The sequence below is a fragment of the Apis florea genome, unplaced genomic scaffold, assembly GCF_048593485.1.
Source record: "Apis florea isolate Af1SG1 unplaced genomic scaffold, ASM4859348v1 contig_3756_pilon, whole genome shotgun sequence".
NCBI classification, from domain to species: Eukaryota; Metazoa; Arthropoda; class Insecta; order Hymenoptera; family Apidae; genus Apis; species Apis florea.
The window spans coordinates 314488-328929 of record NW_028256838.1 but is presented as its reverse complement, the minus strand read 5'-3'; the positions used below and the strand labels follow the sequence as shown (position 1 = coordinate 328929).

Here is a 14442-nt window from a genome sequence, read left to right as displayed (position 1 = left end):
TAATAAAGTAAAACGAAAATCTTTTTGTATTGTTTGTAATTTTTATAAATAAAGATAAATAAGGAAATTTTGTTATATATAATTGTATTAATATTTTTTAATAATTTTTAATAATTTTTTAGTAATTTTGATAAATCGAAGCTTTGAGGATTAGAATGAGGATTGAATGATGATTGTTTAATAAGAAATAGGCTTGAATTTTTTTCTGTTATTCATAATTTTTGATAATTAATAAAATTTTATAAACTAAAGCTTTGTAAAATAATATTGAATAATATTGTTTAATAAAGTGGAATGAAATATGCTCAAATCTTTTTATATTATTCGTGATTTTTAATAATTAAGAAAAATTTATAGAATTATTTAATTATTAAAAGATCATCAAAAGAAATTATGAAAAACAATATCTATTAAGGGATAAAATTTCATTTATTATAGCTTTTAAGTTTTAAATTGATGAAATCTAAAGATTAAGAATTATTTTTAAATATTGCAAATCATTCAAATATTATAAACTATTATTCTTATTAATTTTTTACATCTTTCATGAGCAATCATTTTTTTTTTTTTTATTATAATTTAGCTTCTCAAGACTCTGACAAACTTTCTACGATACTTATAAAGTTTCTTTATTATACAATTGATTGTCCATAAATATTTAATCAAGTAAATTTATCAACAAAAAATAAAAAATCCCCTCGAAATTAAAAAATGAAATTTTATTTCAAATACTTAGATATTTTAATTCAATATTATATTCATAATCGAAATAAAAATTTAAACGAAATATCAATTTATTTCAATATAAATTCAATCGAAAATCATCGAAAAAAATTTAAATTTCGTAAATACACATCTCACGTATTTATATACGAAAATAATTGGACATACGAAATATAATTACAAGTTTTTCCGCTTAAGTATTCTCTGCAGGTACAAAGACTCTGGATCATTCTAATTTGACCCACCCCATCGGGATGGTTTGTGGCTTTACGTCATTAAACTACATATTCCTCGAAATTTCCTACATGTCAGACTCTTCTCACTTTCCGTAGCTCAGAATCGTGGCTCGGTTCTTCTCTCTGTTCCATTTTCATTATCTCTCGTCCGTTTCACATTGCTCGCACACAGAGGTACGACATGTGCCACGAAAACTCGTTTGACCCTGTGCCCAAACACCGCGATCTGTAAGTGGGAGAGAGAAGAGGGGAAAAAAAAAAAAAAAATATCCTGTATCGTTGACTCGCATCCGAACGAACGTGACGTGTGCACAGATAAGACGTACGGTCGTAGATTGAGGTCCACGATACTTCTCTCATGTTTGACTGGTGATGCAAAATGAGGCGTGGAATACATCGAGGGTTAAAAGTTGGTGGGATAAGAAAGGGTCCAGGGAGAGATATGTTTCTTTGAAAATGGAAAAATACTGGAGGGAGAAAAGGGTGTTACTTAAGGAAATGACGTGAATAATAACGGCAGGGGAGGGATCTCTATTGCACGAACCGATAGGGAGAGAAAAGTGTTTCTAGGATAATAGAATGACTGACATGCTGACTTTTGTGATGTTGATAATGTTGGTGGTTATAGGCTGTGCCTATATTTAAATCGATCTATCTGAATATTTTGTTAGATCAGTGTTTCCTAATGTTTTTTGAAATACGATTCTGTTTTGTAATGGCCAGAGTAGTTTGCCAGATTTTCTCTTTTTTATAATCGTATAAAATTCTATTTTATATAATATTTTTTTTTTATAATAGGTTAAATAAATATGCAATACGGTGAGAATTAAAAAACAAATATTGAAAATCTGTAGCAAGATAATACGTGTATATTTAATATATCTATGTCACGTGAGTTTTTAAGATTTTTTTTTATTATAGTGAGTTGTTTATATTTATTGTATTTTTAAATAATTATATTGAAGTAAATTTAAATGTTGAAAATTTTAAAGTTTTCTATATTATTAAATAATTGTACGTAAAAAATCTTTGATATTCTTGGAAGTTGCAATTCACAGATTTAAAATTCATACTGTACTGGAAAATTTTTCAAATGAAAACTAAATTATACAGGATATAATATATATATATATAAATATATTACAATTTAATTTGTTTAAATGGAAATATAAAAGATATTTTTTAAAATAAATAATTACTATAAATAACTTACTAATTTTTTTGTTAATATGTCAATACAAAAATATATAATTTCATTAAAAGAAAAATTAATCTTCACATATATATTAATATTTTATATATTTTCATTAACAATAAGAGAAAAGTAAAACCATTTAATTATTGTCCGAAATATTTCTAAATATCAATTCAAATGGAACATTCCATGTTCAAAGGAAATAAATATTTAAAAAAAAATATTTGAACTATATTACAATATAAATGTAAAAAGCAACAATATCAAGGAAGATTGAAAAAAATGTGAGTCGAATAAAATGAGGGTTAAAATGTATCCTCTTGAAAGAATAGAATTATCATACTGTATATTCCACTGTGATACATATAAATTCATTCATCTTTATTCGAAATAAGAATATTCTGAAAATAAAAAGCTTTCTTGTAATAACAATATTATATTTTTTTGTCAAATTTTAATGTATATAAAAAAATAAATTTGTTTTTATTAAAATAATATAGAAAATATTTATTATGAGGTTGCTTATTGAATAAAACCATGACCAAGATTTACGGTGTTTTTGTATATATTATAATTTCGTGCTTTGATATAATTTAGAATAATGTGGTCAATCTCTACAATAAATTTTTTTTTTAAATGGCAGAAAATTACGAAGGCCAAGAGAATGAAATGTACAATTGTCGCGTGTCACATGAATGCAAAAATTTAATTTACGATTGCAAAAACAATTGCATGATGAAAAAATATTTGTATAAATTTTTTTGAATATATTTTATTTAAACGATTTTTTTTTATTCGATATATATTATATATTAATGTTTAATACAGGTATGTATAAATTTTATTTTTCTATCTTATATGTAAATTTATTTTTATAAGCAGTTATACAAATTTAATAATTTTGAATTTTTATATATTGTTTTTAATTACAGAAATTGTTATACTAATAATTATATTTAATTAATTAACGTTTAAATTAATTTGTATCAAAAATTCTATTCAATATTATTTACAATATATTAATGATATATTAAAATAATAACAATGTTAAATAATTTTTTTTAAAAAGCATAAATTATATTTTATTTCTATTTCTAACATGGGACCTAAATATTATTCTTTTAATGAATTATAAAGTCGAATAGCCTTCAATCTTCAAACATTCCTTTCAACATAAATGAATATCAATTTAGATGAAAATCAATAATAAAAGGATGCAGCGATTTCAATAGCATTCGCAAACGAATTCATTTCAATTCGGTGTCTTTATCTGGTTTATACATTTGCTCTTGGGGACAAGCCACTGCTAAAAGAGATATTTCTCTCTATTATTTGAAATAATTCCAATTAGCCTGACCTATTACAATCCTGTTCATGAAAATTATTTCACGTAAAGAATAATGCGATTGAATTAATCTTTGTAACATAAGCTTACTTGCAAGATATATCTACTAATTTGCTGTTAATTAATTCTTCGAGATACCAAATTTTATAAAAAGAAAAATTCTTTTTTATCAATTATTTAAGACAAAAGCATTCTTTTATATATTCTTTCTTTTGCAAAGAAAATATATTCAAGAAATATATTCATTGAAAAGAGATATATTTATTATTTAATTAAAATACTATCTTATATATTGTAAAGAGATTAATCCAAGTGTTCAAGTGTCCAATATACAATTTTGTATCTATTTTTCATAATTATCAAGGATTTTTGTTAAGAATAGAATATTTGTTAAAGATTTCAAATTTAAGAATTATTATTAAGAAAGGGAAAGAGAAAGAAATAAAGAGAATTAAAGTTGAAAATTTAATAATTCTTATAATTGCAAAAATACATTATGACTATTAAAAGTGCAAAATTATTTGAAATATTTGAAGAGTAAAATATATTACTACTAATAATTATTGTATTCTTTTCAGAATGCTCAAGAGGTGATTGGTTATTAAAGTGAAGGTGTCAGTGGTTTTGAAAGTTACTGCCACCGCAATTTTTCGCCTAGTGAAATGGAGATAAATGGGACAGACAGCAGCCTAAATGGCACCGAAGCTAATCGCACTACTTCTCCTGTCTTCATTATTAGCACGCGTTATATGACACAATGGTGAGTCATATTTATAACTTTATATTGTATATTATATCCTACTTTCAATTAACAGAAAGATATATCATCAAAAATCAAATATATATCAGAGAAGATATATCACAAAGATCACAAAACGAAAACATATATTATATAACTAAAAATTTTCTATCGACAATGATTAAAGTGATAACTCGTATAATATTTGATATTTTAAAAAAAATGGGAGTAGAAAAAAAATAAAATAAAAATTGCTCGCGTTTTAAACCCGTTTTGAAATGTTGAAATTGCAACTACTTATATTCTACGTATTAAATTCGGTGAGAACTGCATAATTAAAAAAGTATGTATAGCGTATAACTCTATAATATGTTGTAAAGGAAATTAGGTTATAAAAGTTTGAAAATATTTTCAACCTTGCAATGGAAATTTAAAAATTTTTTTAAATTGTCAAAATATTCAAAAAATAAGTTTTTAATAAACTCAAATAAAATTTTATTGCAATAAAACATAGAAATTATATTTTTAATCTGTAATAATGTCAAATATTATTAAAATTGTACGATTAATTTAATATTGAAAATTATTTAAATCTATTATTTTTAATTACTGTCTTTAAACATGTAAAATTCATGTCAAATTTTAATGCTGCAAAGATCTAAAAATTTTAATTTTTTGTTTTTTTAAACACATTTTCCATTGATAAATTTAAATATTATTTCTACTTTTACTTAATTTTCTTCTTTAAATTATTATTATTTAATTATCGATATTACTTAAATTATTGTTAGTAAAAATTTTCTAAAAGCAAAAAGCAAACTATTATATATTATCAAAAAATTTATTGATAAAATTGAAATTTTAACTCATCTAAAACACTATATCACAAAACAACATTTACTCCATTAAGTATCATAAACAACACAAAAAAATTTTGTTCTTATCTTTCGTTTTATCTTAAATGTATACTCATTATACTCCTAATGCAAATTTGCAAAGTTAAAGATAGCGAACGATACTCAACTACTAACTCTTTTTTAATATTGTTTCAATATTACTTATCAGCACAAAATATCACGTATGGTATCATCAGATTCCTATCTAGTCAAAGAATCAGCCAAGTTAAATTGTATTTGTGTCTGTATTGAATGATAATAAAATTATATATATCAAATTTATTCAAATGGATATTTGATATGTATTTAACTATTTTTTTTAAACTTTGTTAATTATCTGATCTATTCTGTCTTTTTTTTTGAGTTTATAATCAATTATTTTCAATGAATCGAAATTTCTAAAGAGAACACGAAAATAAAGCAATCATCCTTATTATTTTTAATTTTTAATCTTTTTAAATTATCCTTAGTTTATTTATATAAAGAAAGAGAAGAATTTCAACTTATTTGAATATTTATTATAATATAATAGAAAATTCAAGAAAAATTTGCAACATAAAGCATTATTTAATAAAATGACAACTTTATGAAAGAATATCTATTTTTCACAAATTTTTTTTCAAATTCCATTCCATTAGAAACATTTCAATCGAACATTTACGTACGATTAAATTAATTATATTTAATTCGTGTGATAATTAAATGACTTAAAAATCGGATAAAAGATATAAATTTTTCATCCGATTTTATTTTAAATCTATTTCATTTTTTTATAAAATTAAAACATCTCACTGTTAACATTTTACAGCTAGATATTCGTAGCGATTCCAATCTTCTTGCATCAAGTAGACGACGTGTATTTATGGAATAATCATCTTCGGTTATTTACTTCGCTCACTAGCAAGTATCTAGTGCTTAGTACACGCGAAATTTTCGAACTGTTTCGCTTAAAGATATGAAGTTACGGAGCAATTTAGCAAGAGGTACGAGAGGTATTTATAAATCTGAATTATGTTCTGAAATGGTTATGAAAGAAATGTTGACCTACATTTTCTTTAACATTAATACGCTATTAGGACTTATTAAACGATCTCGATCTTGATGCTCGGTTTATCATGATGTAACGTACAACGAATTTTAGCAGAGAATTTAATTAAAAAAAAAATCTTGAATTATTTCTCGTTTTAAATTATGATTTAATCTTTAATTTAATCTTTCTTTAATTTTCTTTATGATAATATTTTTAAAATATTAATCATTGTCCTTTAAATATAATTATCCCTTTTTACAAATATCAATTTCATATTAGTTGGAAATTTTATTTTTGCAATTTTGTGTAAATATTTTACAATTTAATTAAAATTAATATTGTTAATAAAATTTTATAAATTTCCAATTACTGATATTATAAAATTTGTTTTTTTCTTCCTTCTATTTGATTCCTCTATTTCTTAATAAGAAAAAATATATATTTTATCATTTAAAACTTATCATCGCACTAATGATTCACATTCACAAATTTCATAATAAAAAAAAGTTTTTCGTACAAACGTTTTAACATTAATTCTAAGACGATAAAATTGGAAAGATATAATACACGTATCGCAAATTGAAAATTGTACATACATAATTTCTCATTTCATCATTTTTCGAATTTCTAACTTTGACACGTGATCTATCATTGCTTCCTCAAAATGTTCATTATTCAAGATTAATAGCGTCATGTGGTTTCTCTCGTACAGTCGATATTGGTTGTCCGTGGGGATGGTTAGAAAACACCAAGGTTGGAGGAAATGAATTTTCTTGGGGACCAAAACGGAGGGAAAAATTTCTTGAGGGTCTTGTTCCTTTTCGAGACACCATTGTTCCTCTGGTCGCGCTTAATGAGTACGGCTGTGCATGCGGTAAATGGAGTATTCGTTTGCCTCTTGTTGCTGTTAAAAGACTTCTAGAACGATGCATCCTTTTTGTAGAGTAATATATCTCTGAATTTTGAATTTTACGTGCATTCACCAATATATCTTATATTTTTTTTTAAATAAAAACTGAACGAAATATTTTTGTATACAGTAGAAACCTCCATTGTCCGAACTAATAGTGTTTGGATAAGAAAAGCTTTGGATAATGGAACAGATTTTTTTTTTTTAGATAAATTATTCTATTATTTTGAGTGAAATGAATCTTAATAATACACTTATTTGCAATGAAATTGAGATAATTATATAAAAAAAAATACATTATTTTATTATAAATACTTAGAAATTTATAATACTTTTTTATCTGCTTAATTGCACAAATTTTTTCAATGTAAAAAGTTAAGTAATATTTAATCTAAATTTCGTATTATAAAAGTTCTTTCTTGAATACTTTATATGAGAAGATTTCTGAAAAGGAAATATCGAAATAGATTTCTTTTCAATAGTGTTCTAAAATTAATCTCAAATTAAATTCTATTTCCATTAGAGGAACTACTGGATAAATATAATATCAAATAATAAAATGTTTAGTAAAACATTCGGATGAATGAATGATTTTATTGATAATTGTTTCATTTTTATTTTCATAAATTTTCCATCATTATTGCAATAATTATTTAATTAAGAAGAAAACTATTCTTTGATTGAAATAAAAAAAAGAAATCTTTTTTTTTCTTTATAACATAATGAATACGTAATATTTCTTAATTAAATTATATATATACACACACATATATATACAATATATTATAAAGCTTGCAAATATAATTACTGTAAAAGCATCATCATGCCAAAAGATAAATACATCACTTGTAATTATTAAATAAAATAAATTATTATACAATATACTCGTGTAAATACACTACCGAACGAAACAATGGAAGAAAAAAATAATAAATACCTTTCTTTTATTACTCTTGTGGTACTTGCTTTTCAAATTATGATAACACCGTTGTATATCCAAATTTGTTTGTGTAAATATTAACCGAGCCTAGCAAGTTTAAAAATTTTACACCAGAGATTCGCTTTGTCAGTCTGCTGTGGTCTGATAGGACACATATACGGGTGAATTGCAAACAGATACCTACAACGAGCGTTCGTTTCAAAGGACGGCCTCTGCGTTTTCCGATAATGCAACCGGTGTACCTGTGAAAGGCAATTACTATCGAGAACAATTTCTTTTAAAGGGGATGCTTGGCCAGAATATTTTCTCCCTTCTTTTTTTTTTTTTTTTTTTTATTTTTATTTTTATTTTTTTTTTTTCTAAAAAACAATCGATATCAAGCAAGAAATAGATTAAAGTTTGTAGCACAACTATTTTATCTGATATATATAATTATAGAAAAAGGAACTACAAATTTATATGTATTTATATTATGCATACTATACGTGTACGTCATATCTTTCCACCGAGACGAATAAATGCTATTTTTAATCAGTCTTTTATTCCCTTGACCGAGATAGGTTAAATGTATTGGAACTTTTCTGGAGCGAATATTTCAAATGGAAGATTGCATTCCAATTAATATAAACGAGTAAACGAAATCGGATTCCATGAAATTCTAGAAAATTGTATCGCGATGCTCGAGTTATGCCGCTTCATTTACAGTTACTTACGTTTATTTTTTTATGGCGTTACTCGTATTTCGAATCTCTCTTCTTTATACAAGGTGAACAGAAATGATCGATCACCCGAGATACCTTTCGAGATCCCTTTTTCTTTTCTAACAGAGTTTGTTTGTTAAACTTGCATATTTATTTATTTATTTGTGACACGACGAATTATAGTCGCGATGATACGATTTCGTTTTAAAAGTTTGTATAATAAATTTATTCTTTATATAAATGGAATCGAGCTTTTTGAACAACTTACTTACTGCTGTATACACTGTAACGTGTGAACACGTTCTGCTTAATTTTGCATATCGTCTGAGGTTCAGACCAAATTCGAACATTCATATATCGTGGCGAATTTAATTGGAAATTAGTCAAATTCACACTTGAAACTCATAATGAGATTTCATTTTCAAAAATTGATTGGTTGGAATCCGCTAAAGCGGGTATTAGATGCGTTTTGACTGCATAAATTTTAATAGAAATTTGTAATTGATATTATATAGGACATTTTTATGAATGAAAAACGAATAGAATTATCATAAATTTATACAATCAACATGTGCACGTATAAAATGTACTGCATTTTCATTCATACTTGTTACTCTGTCGCTTTCACTCCTACTCCCTTGATCCTTAAAATTCTTAATGTACCTTCCTCGTGAATTACTCGTATTTAATTGAAATTTCATTATGTCAATCAGTGTTTCACAAACTGCATTAACTGAATTCTGTGAACTTTGTTAAAAACTTTATGAATTCGATTTAATAACTTCCATATATATGATGTGTATTTTTCTAGATCATATCCTTTGTTAATGGAAGATAAAATATGAGAGTAATTATTCTTAATTAGAAAAAAGATTAATTAGAAACGCGTAGTACTTTTATATTTCTCACAATGAAATTAAATAAACAATCAAACTTTAATCCAAATGAATCATTCGCACACTTTAAAAATTCTGAAAATCATAGTTTAATATATTCAGTGTCGGGATGACGCGAACGTACACGTCATAGAAATGCCCTATTCTATGACGATTGACGCATACGGTCGCGTCATGAATACTTCTCAAAGAAACGTGAAAAAGCGAAAAAAAATTTTCCACATATTTGATTTTCCTTTTGCGCATACACAAGTCTTCAATTTAACTATTTTAAATTTCGTTTTACAATATTTCTTTCCTCATCGAAAATCAATTTTTCACGCTACATTAAAGAACGTGTTAAGAATCGTTACCCTTTTATTATTCTATCGTTTTATCTCCAAAGAAAATTCTTATATCCATTATATTATATTTTCGATAGATAGGACATATTTGCTCGTTGCTGAATCGCTGCCAATCCGGTATTTCGATCGAAGAGTTCGCGAGAATCGCATTAGCCCCTGGTGGAATTTCTTCGACAAAGAGGGGTCCCAGGGTGTAGCCATGATTTTTTGACGAGCCCCCTGCACAATGGCGCCGCATGCAAAATTAAAGGGTAACGATATCTGAGTTGAAAAAGAACAGTGGGCTCAAGTTTTTATCATGGAACTTTCGTTTCTTGTAAACGCGGTCTCGTTTTTTAGAGGAGATTGCAACTTCAAATAATCCATAAACTATTAAACGTGTGCCCCCGAAACTGTCATGGAAACTGTTAGCTTCACCTTTTTTCAATGCGTATCATTGTGCAAAGGTTCATCAAAAGATCAGAGTTTCACCACGGGAAAAATCCCTCTTTTTTTGTCAGCTGTTGAGCTCGTTGCTGATTTTGTATCAAAATTATAGTAGCGAAAAAGTTTAATCCCACGTATGTCCTAGTTATCGTGTTCCTTTTTGCTTGTTTATCACGTTTCTTTGGATTTCTGATTCGCAAAAGAATGATCATCTTTTTATTAGATTTGTTTCTTAGTTGCACAACTATGTGTTTTTTTTTTGTTAATTTTGATTTTTAATAGTTTTTATTTCGTGAAAATCGTAGAAAACGAACTAATTGAATTTTTACAATATTTATATGAATGAAAATTATGGTTCGTGTATAAGGCGTGTATATAAATAATTGAAATGATAGATGTGGAAATATAACGCTAAAATTTATAATTTTTGTAAAAAAGAAAATATATATATCCAAATTAAAAAATATTTTATTTTTACTAAATAATATAATAATAGTAATTTGTAATAAATATAGATAATAAATATAGTAAAATGATTATATATATTTTTCTTTGCTTTCTTAATTTTTACTTAATTATCACTTTCTCTTAAAATTATCTTGATTAAATTAAATTATATGTATTTAAACATGTTTAAGAAATAGAAGAATATTTCTCATATTTTTAAATTTGTTAATATTGACATATTTTAAAAAATATGTTTGTAAATATTTTGAAAAAGATTTTCATTAATTTGTCTGATTGATCATACTTAATTCATATTAGTGTATGACTAATGCCTGCGCTTCGATTTCTTTTTAATAGTATATTATTAACAATGAATCAACTGTTTGCATGATCCTTAACAGTATAAGATTTGATCTAAATACACGAATGCTTTTCAGGCAATTTCTTTCATATCTGTTATTTTCTACGAAACAAGATTTATTGATTATATAATTGAAAATTAATTTGTGAGCAAGTTTATAACAAGACTCGAGGAATTATTTAAGAAGAAAAAATAAAATTAATTTTTCAGTGGATACAAATAAGCATAATGAAGAAATAACTTTTATTCTCATTCTATTACATGTATTATTGTGTTATTATTTATCATTATCTATCTATTATATCATTAACACTATCATGTTATTATTATATTATTATTTGACTTAAATGAATAAAGAAAATGGATAAAAATGAATTTCGCATGACTTGAAGCTTAAACTGAAATCAAGATAGTTATCTTATTATTTAAGAGAAATGAAGAGAATTTTTAAATTTAATAATGAAGAGAATTTTGTTAAAACATGTCACGATCGTGTCACTAAGTGGATTTTATGTAATAATTAAAAAGTATTTATCATATTAAAATATAATAAACTAATTTCAATTATCTCAGATAATTAATATTTTTGTATATCAAATTAATCTAACTCCATTTTGTTTTTTAAATTTAATTATATGCGTACAACGTTTTAGTATAATCTTTACTTTATCTTTTCATTAGAATAATAAAGAATCACGCGTGTTATCTGTTAAGTGAAAAAGATTTAATTTTATTTGGAACTTTATATCTTTATAATATTTTGCTTGTGCTGCTAAAATTTTATATTTTTATACGATGTTCTGTATATAATGATAAAAACAATAATTCACAACTTGTTGCATATGCTAATATCCAGTAAGCGTGTGTGGATATCCGAGTTCAAATCGGGATCCCGAAAGTTTGCAATTTTCGGGTGGTCACGTGTGTTTCGAGTAATCGAAGTTAGATTCCGGTTGGGCAGTGCTCGGTCGAGATCCCAAAGTTTGTTAAATGTGGCTAAACTAGACTTCCATTCCATTGTTTTCTATGCGATAAAATATTACTATCGTAATATATATCGTATAATACTTTTGTTCTCAAACATCAATGACTTTTAATCAATTTTAATGATTTTGACTTTTATTGATAATCTATAAAAAAGGGATTTGAGTTCTCTCTGATTTTCACAGATTTGTCGCACGTTTATTTTAACGTTTTATTTCTTAGATTTTTTAGAGATAGGGAACTTTTTTTATTAATTCTGTAATTCTTGAAAGCTAGAATAATCCAATTCTTTTTTCTTTCGTCCTTTTTTTTTCGACAGAAAAAAAAAAATTACAACATGTTACAATTTGAAATTATTAGAGAAATTTTTGTTGTTTAAGATGTAACATAAATGTGTCCTGATAAAATAAAAATGGATATTGGCTGATAATCTGACTTTCAGAAGTAAAATTATTAACGACAAAAGAAAATGAAGTTTCTCAAATATTCATTCGATTAATTAAAATTAATTCTTGAATTAATTGATTTTGCAAGAATTTTTTATGATGGTTGTATAAATATGATGTTTTGAATAAATTTCAGACATTCAATTAAATTCATATCGAAAGAGTTAATTATAATAAAAGATATTATGTATCGTAATACATGTACAAAACTTTTAATTACATTTCGTTCAAACGTTTAAATTTTAAACTGTTGAAAATTATATTATCGGTTCCAATTTTTGGATTGGACAAAATTTTTCACAAAAAGAATTCGATCGTATTTTGAACCATGATCGGGAAGCTTTTTGCATGATTTTTGCATAATTTCTAACTTGACAAACTTTGTATTTAACGCGTCGGTAGACAAGCGTGGCAAATGCAGCTGAATAGGTAGGGATAATTAGGATTTCAGAGTTGAAGAGAAAGAAATGTTTCGAGAACGAGTAGGGCAATGGGGAAAGGGCGTGACAGTGAGCTGGCATCGAACAAAACTAATCTGGGGCAAATTGCACCCTTGACCTAGCCACGCTAATTCGCGTATCCCGTGGATCTGGGCTATATGAGTGAGTTTCGGTTGATGGGGCCAGTTGTTTGAGTGCGCGAGTACATGCTTGTGCTCTGCGTCGTTATTTCGTAAAAAAGAAGAATCCATTGTGTCGTGCAACAGGAACAAAGCGCGCGAGCCGTGCATACGCTCGACTTTACCGATCGAGCCGATTGCTTACGAAAAAAAATGCCGAATATCTATCGATAAAATCGCACGCTAAAACAAACGCGTATATTATTGGCCTCCTCTTTAAGTAAGTGGAATGAAACGATAATTGTCGTGGATAGAACAATTTTTCCCTTCATCGAGAGAGTAAAATTTAATTTTATTATTGTTAAGTATTTTAATTTATTCCTATATTAAGAATATAAAAATCTGTTTTAATAAATAAATAAAATTCTTTCCAATATATCCTATCTATATTTACTCGAAATAATTTATACGCGATTTTTCGTGTTATTTGTGCTATTTGTTTATACTTAATAAGTTATTTTATTATTCGATTCTTAATGGAATCAAATAGTTTAACGTTGCAAAGATTTTCTGACTTCTGAAGTCAGATAATGATAATGTCTCTTTTCTTTGGCATTGAAATCCTTTTTCAATAAGTTCTAAACTAATAGTATGGGCCAACCTCTTTCATTCTCATCATATACAAAAGGCGTAGTCGAATACGGGTATTCGAGTATTACCATCTTTCGCAGATAGCATCATTTGGTATCGCTGCGTCATTTCTTTCATGGCTTATTGAAATACGATAAAACCAAATAGGTATCTTTTGACGTTTATCATTTTCCGTTACCGTGAAAAACAAGTACGAACTTTTCGCAAAGTTTTAAAGCAAAGTCTGATATTTAAAATTTCTCCAAGTGAAATTAAAAAAAGAAATATTTTCTTTTGCAATATTAATAAATTCGGTATCAATAAATTATTAATAATCAAAATAATAGGAAATCAATAAAAATTAATCAACAATTATCGATATGATATTCAATGAATGAAATTTACGTGATGAAAATATTATAAATAAGCATTATGATATTTAATAGAATAATATAAGAATTTATTTTTTAGACCAGACTGTACATGCTGAGTTAAAAGAAATTTTCTTTTGATATATAACTTTTGCAACATTAAGAAAGAATATTGACAAAATATTCAATTTAACTAACTAATTTATTTAGAATTAATAGTAATATTTTTATCAAGGAAAATTTATTTATCTTAAATTGTCGAA

The 14442-nt window shown here is 25.8% G+C and overlaps 1 protein-coding gene across 1 annotated transcript in view; it reads left to right on the top strand.

The window, feature by feature from the left end:
* Nucleotides 1-14442, top strand: part of mAChR-B (muscarinic acetylcholine receptor) — a 54570-nt gene that overhangs the window by 10752 nt on the left and 29376 nt on the right. Inside the window, exon 2 of the mRNA XM_003697586.4 lies at nucleotides 4078-4259. Within this exon, the coding sequence (XP_003697634.1) occupies nucleotides 4162-4259 (98 nt within the window). The 5' untranslated portion in view covers nucleotides 4078-4161. The remainder of the gene's footprint in view (nucleotides 1-4077; nucleotides 4260-14442) is intronic.